This window comes from Chelonoidis abingdonii, chromosome 2 (genome assembly GCF_003597395.2).
Source record: "Chelonoidis abingdonii isolate Lonesome George chromosome 2, CheloAbing_2.0, whole genome shotgun sequence".
Lineage (NCBI taxonomy): Eukaryota > Metazoa > Chordata > Testudines > Testudinidae > Chelonoidis > Chelonoidis abingdonii.
Genome location: NC_133770.1, coordinates 272,846,781 through 272,853,652, shown reverse-complemented (window position 1 = coordinate 272,853,652; position 6,872 = coordinate 272,846,781). Strand labels below are relative to the sequence as shown.

The 6,872-nt window shown below is 39.1% G+C and overlaps 1 protein-coding gene across 4 annotated transcripts in view; it reads left to right on the top strand.

Moving 5' to 3' along the window:
* The window catches only part of CSMD3 (CUB and Sushi multiple domains 3), a 1,318,842-nt gene that overhangs the window by 713,391 nt on the left and 598,579 nt on the right, over nucleotides 1-6,872 (top strand). For all 4 annotated transcript variants that reach the window (XM_075063193.1, XM_075063192.1, XM_075063195.1 and 1 more), the window contains one exon: nucleotides 1,203-1,315. In XM_075063193.1, the coding sequence (XP_074919294.1) occupies nucleotides 1,203-1,315 (113 nt within the window). The remainder of the gene's footprint in view (nucleotides 1-1,202; nucleotides 1,316-6,872) is intronic.

The window sequence follows — 6,872 nt, the reverse complement described above, 5'->3', positions numbered from 1 at the left end:
ACAATATACTCATTAGGAGGAACATCAGATGCTACACACACAAAAGCGAAATGATGTTAGGAAGGAGTACTGGAGAAAGAGACGAGGGTCAAGTGGCACAAGCTAAATATGAGTCACAGCGTAATGCCCGTCGCAAAAAAAAGCAAATCTCCTGCTGTTTGTAAGCAAGACACGAGAAATAATTCTTCTCAATTACTCTGCACTGACTTAGACTCAACTGGAGTATTGAGTTCGAGTCCTAATCAAGTGTCAGAAACTCTAAACAAAGGAAAAACTTCCCTCCTTTCTTTTGAAACATCTTGTTCCCCCATTGGTTCCTCTGGTCAGGTGTTAGCTAGGCTAGGTGAACTTTTTAACCCTTTACATGTAAAAAAGGCATTAACCCTTAACTATCTGCTTGACACCCCTAGTCTCCGTTCTTCCTGGGTTGGCCCACACACATACAGGAAGGTTTGCAAGTAAATAAACCATTTACAACCAATTGTCCTAGTCAATGGGTGCCATCAAGATTCTAAACCACCATTAATGGCCCACACTTTGCATAATTACAATATATCCTCAAAGTTATATTTCATATTTGTAGCTTCAGATACGAGAATGATGCAAACATACAAATAGGAGGCATATATTCAGTAGGTTGTAACCTTTGTTATGAGACCTTTTGAATAAAGCATATTCCAGTTACATCATATTCACGCTCATAAGCATATTTCCATAATACATATGAAGTTCAATGTCACACCATCACTGGAGATTTTTAAGAGCAGGCTAGACAATTACTTGTCAGGAATGGTCTAGATAATACTTAGTCCTGCCATGAGTGCGGGAGACTGGACTAGATGACCTCTCGAGGACCCTTCTAGTTTTATGATTTTATGATTACAAAGCAGTAACATTCTGTGATTAAAAAAAAAAATTCTTTCTTAAAAGATGAATAGATTCTGTCTTTTTCCTCTATCAAATCTAAGTGTCAATGGCACAGATGAAACAAAATTAATCTGATTTTATTTTTGTACTCTTGCAAACCAAAAACAGTTAAGAACTATTAATTTTCTCATAATCAATTTTATGTACCTGAATATTGTGGTTCTCAGAGTGCTGTAATCAAGGCTTCCTTACTTGGATTTTATATATCTGACAAACTCATATTTAAATCCAGATGATTTTCTCATTAAATATTATTTTGTTTGTTTTTCTTCTAGGTTAACAGGAAGTTTTGTACCAGATTTAATTGTGAGCATGAACAGTCAGATGTGGTTACACCTTCAAACAGATGAAAGTGTGGGCTCAATTGGCTTCAAGGTGAACTACAAAGGTAACAATAAGCTACTGTGGACGTGCTTAGCAGTACATAAATATAAGCAAATATTATATATGGTTTATTTTTCATGCTAGGAAATGCTCTCCATTCTCTAATCAGTAATACTGGAAGCATTCAAAAGTCTTAGACCTTGATTGTGCATGTAGCTCTGTATAGCAGTTCAGTACATGTCTGATTGTGTCCTTAGGAGGACTGAGTCCTCAGAATACAACTGAAAATAGGTTTGTTATTATTTATTATGTTTTATGTTGTAGAAAAGTCAAAATAAAATACTTCTGTGATTATTTAAATCCAGGCACTTGATACAAGCAAATATATTTCCACTTCAGAAATTAGCCCGTTCCATAATTTGTGTGATATGTCTCGGTGTAATTTGATTTTAATTTGATTTTATATTAAACAAATGTGAAGATGAGTTTCTACCCTCTTTTGTGCCTAAACTCACATGCCTATCACAGCAATATGAACAGATCCCCAAGTCTGGAATAATATGGGTTGAGACTGACGTATATCAGTCAGTTGTGTAAATAAACTTAACTAGCAAAGTTCTTAAGCTGGTTTGGCATGAGGAGGTTATGTAGTGTATAAGATGAAAATGCTGTTGCTGTTGTGAGGATGTATCAGTATCTATGTGGTCGTCTTATCCGATGCAGACCTTGCCAAACCAATGTACAGTAGCGAAGTGTGGATCCCTCAGACAACCATCAAGTCTGGTCAGAGGGCAGTTGTCAGTAACATGTGACTTTGTCTGTTTTTGGCCACAATAATATGTGTGGGCCTCTTGTTCACCCTAGGCGATCTATGTGGCATAAGCATCAGTTTCATCCAAAAGTTTAATAGAAAAAGAGAAAAAATAAAGACAATTATTTTTTTTTTCCCCTTACAGAGGTAATGGTATACTGATATATCACCATAGTCCCATGTTGTTTGACACAGATTTTAAAATGACATGGTCTCTGCCCTGCAGACCCTAATAGCTACATTAGAGCAACCGAAAATGTGGTGAGAGCAAACAAAGAAAGGTGGAAAGAAAAGGAAAGGGTCAAAGCTACTAACCATGTGAGTCATAGAGTGTCTTTTTCACATTGATATTTTAAAATAAAGATCTAGGTCAGGGAGAGGGATGGAGTAGTGAGTACAAAGGAGTTTTCCAGTGCTGGATAGCAATCTGAAAATAAGTAAGTGTTGAACAGGGATTTAAAGGAGGAGGTGAGGATGCTTGGTGTACCAGAAGAATGATGTCATCTCAGGTGTAAGAAGAGGTGGGAACATTGTGACAGTGAGCTTGTGAGGAGAAGCAATAGGGAATAACTAGGCCAAAAGAGTGAACAGAGCCCAGAGATCAAAGTGAGGAGGGATGAGATATAGCCAGCACCAGAGGTATGGCAAGCCTTACAAATAAGGGCAGGTATTAACTTAATGCAGGAGAACACTGGGACCAAGAAAGGAGATTTGAGGAGAGGGTCAGAGTGGTGGGAGAAGGTTATTTAGTTGCAGAATGTTGCATATATTGAAAACAGTTCCTGTGAGCATCACAAATGCTGGAAATATGGAGGTTTCTGTACTTTGGGTGAAAGAAAACAAAGAAAACAGGCGTTTTGCCAAAGGGGATGTATTTGAGGAAATATTTAAGAAATATGCACAGAAAGTGAGCAAGTTTGGACAGAATCTGTATCTGAGGAGGAAAAAACCCTCAAATACTGTAAGCTTGGTTGGTTGGGGTGGTAATGATGGAGCAATTGAGGAGATGAGAGGGTTTAGGAGAAAAGATTAGAAGGTATCTATAGAACATATGTGAGAGGGTATCAATGTGATAAGAAGAGAAGTGGGTCTGGGCATATGGAAGTATGTCAGAAGTGGAGGAGCAGATTCAAAGGATAAGATAAGATCATGGTTCTATCTAATTGCAGTGTATTCATTAATGATACTAGAACAATATGAACATGAATTTTACTTCAAAATAGTTGAGAGTTAACCAGTACCTGAAGGCTTGGAGGATTAAGCCCCCATGGGGAACCCAATACAGATGGTAGCCATTATTCTACCCTTGAATCATTCCTCCTCCTTCCCATCACAAGGACTACTCATCTGGTGCTCTTTTTCCCATAACAAGTCTGGTCCATCATTTAACCTTACTGTTGGTTGGAGGAAACATGAGCTTCCACACACTCTACTCTCTATACACATGTACTCATTTATCCTGGGCCTATCTGACTCTTTCCAGTGCTTCCCTCTGATCCTTGGTGTTGCTGGGTGGCTGGTATACTAATGGGGTCTTCTGAAGTCCAGTCAGTATGGATTGCCACTTCCTTCCATCCTAAAGAATATTCTGGGTAAGTTAAACAACTCAGTCATATAGCACAAGTGGGAACAAATCCACACATCCTTGCTATCTAGCTCTACTGAGCTAGGACTGAGAGAATTCTTCAGTCTTTAGCATGGTAGTTAGGGAAACCCAAGGCTACCACATTCTAGGGAACCTTGGCAAATCTTCTGCTAGAGCTTACTAACTAAGAGTTCTGACTGTCTCTTTGAGCTCAGTGCAGCTGCTAAGCAGGAAGAACAAAGATTCTTCTCTGTTCCTTCTTGACAGATTTTTGGCAGGGTGAGCAGGGAGTGGGGTGGGTCTGGGGAGGCATCATGTCCTCTATCCGTACAAGGAACTCTTAAGTATTGAGATAAGGGAAACAGCCCATACCCTAAGAAGAATGAGCTGCATGAGGATATAGATGTATAATACTTCTAATAAACCCATCACTATGATATTTGGGGACCATACTCAAAACCAAGACTAGCATGATTTTAGCTCATGAAGGACCATACTGACTCTCCAAGTACAGGGTCCCCCTTAAAACAGCTAATGTAAGAAGGAAGTCCAGTCTTAATTATGTTAAAAGAAGCAGCTGCTGAGAGGAGAAAGTGGATAGGATTATGAAGCACATAGAGCAGACAAATACACACCAAAACCCAAACTCATATTCACCATATTTCAGAGGCAGAGGGTGCAGTTTGTGAATACAGCAAACCTTGAACAGTAGGTAAATTTGAAAGAGAATTTGAAGTTTGTTTTAGATATTTTGCACAGCTTAAATACCTTCCATTATTTACACGATTCACTTTTAGAGGGCAGTTCATTTGTGGGCAGTGTCTTATTATACACATGACATTTTATTCATGTTGTACATTTATTCTTTCACATAAATAGTATTCTTCAATAACTAAACTAATGTTATGTGTGTAGATAGAAAAGAGAGCACAAAGATGACCACTTACGTTCTCATCTCTTTTGTTCTTCTATGTGTGTATTTGCATACCTATTTAAATCTACCTAAACTTTTATTTTTTTCCCTAAAGGGTATACTTTATACTGCCTTATCAGCATGATACAACTTGAATACCTACATGGTATCTGAGTGCCTATGTGTTTGAAAGGTAGTTCTGTTCAGCTGGAAGTTGTAGCTAGATTCTTCTTCAAGTGTCCTCTGCAAATTCCCACTTTTGGGATATGTGCCAGCTGGTGCCCTTGAATTGTGCAGACTTCTGTTAGCAGTGCCTGTCAGAGTGCGCACATGCCTCCTCTCCCTCCTCACGTAGTGTTTGAGCCCAACCCAAGGACAGGGCTGTACAAAGAGCACAGACGTGGTTGCTGCATCAGTTCCTTCCAGCTGCTAATCATGGATGGATGTGAGCCGTTCTCAGATGCCATGTGTCTCCTTGGTTATGTTACCTCATAATTCCAAGACCCCTGTCACCTCTGACACTATTTCAGATCCCTACCTCAGCAGTATCCTCAATTATTTCCTTGTCAGATCTAGGCTTGGATCCTCATTATGAGGAAGAGCTGGATCCAACCATTTAACCAGATCCTTAACTTTCTAAGAGGCAGTCTTCTGAGATGGACCATTGTAAATGCACACATTCTCCTAACTGTGATATTGTACTGAACTGGACAAGCTGACAGGACTGGGAAGTGCATCTCTGGATCCATTGGCCATTTTGTCCAAATCTAGAGTTTCCATCTCAACCTGTTTCAAGAGCTAGCACATTGCATCTGCATTGAGGCAGGAATATTTTTACAGATCCAGGACACTCAGTCTGAGACACTCGGATCTGGGACACTCAGATCCCATGCTAAGGGATCCCATACCAAGGTCCCTTATGGTTATCCAAGACATCTTATATGATGAAGAAGAGAAATGTGTTGTACCTCCACAAATGAAGATTTTGCATCAGCATCATGAACTCATAGGCAGCTCCGTTCCAGATGAAAATGTAGGAGTAGCCTCAGCTCCCTCAACTTCTGAGGATGGTATCCAATTCCACAAGTTAGTCAGCAGAATGATTTCTACTTTAAAATTGTCTTCTGTTTCACTGGAGGGGATTCCTCATGCTGTTTTTGTACATTCTTGGAAATACCTCTAGAAACAAAGTTGCTCTGCCCATTCTGGAGGGTTTTTGGCAATCAGCAAAATCAATATGGAATATTCCATCTTTCTGCCAACCAATTGGTAAGAAAGCAGATAAACTTTATCAGATCCTGTATGATGGGTTTTCTTGTTTTCACATGTACCCTGCCCCTAATTCTCAGATAGTGACTGCAATGATCAAAAACAGGATATTTATATTCTACTCCTAGAGACAGAGAGGAAAAACATTAGATTATTTAGGAAGAAAATTATTTTCTTCATCCTTAGGTATCTCTTTGTCTTCCTTAATAAAGGCAGACAGCAATACCAGCACTACTTGAATGTTTCTTAACAATATAAAAGGCATCCCTTGAAATCCAGTATGAGACCAAAGTATTAATCTTCCACTTCTTTAAATGCAGTTACACCTCACTGAGGAAGCAGTAGATGTGGTATATCTTGACTTTAGTAAGGCTTTTGATACTGTCTCTCATGAAAGATTGAAAAAATGGTTTGTTTAGTCAAGAAAAGAGAAGACTGAGGGTGGGAGGAAGATAACAGTTTTCAAGTACATAAAAGGTTGTTACAAGGAGTAGGGTGAAAAATTGCCCTCCTTAACCTCAGAAGATAGGTCAAGAAACAATGGGTTTAAATTGCAGTAAAGGAGGTTTAGGTTGGACATTAGGAAAACATTCCTAACTGTCAGGGTTAACCACTGGAATAAATTGCATAGTGAGATTATGAAATATCTGTCATTGGAAGTTTTTAAGAACAAGGTAGACAAACACCTGTCACGAATAGTCTAATTATTACATAGTCCTGCTTTGAGTGCAGGGGACTGAACTAGATCTACTGAGGTTCCTTCAAGTACTACACTTCTATGATTCTATGAATTTTGAGAACAACAATTCAACCTTGAATTCTGTTTCCCTAACATTTGGAATTGCTTTATGCCATTTTTACAACAAGTGGCAAAAGATCACTATGGACATACAGATTTTAGACACTATATAAAATATGGTTTGTGGCAAATTGCCGGTACTGTTCTCTGGGTCTCGCGCTTTCTCTTCTCTGGGGTAGGTTCAGGGCGATATTGCTTGCCTCTGAACCAGTTCTTAATCACTCCCCTAGTGTCCTTGGAGGAG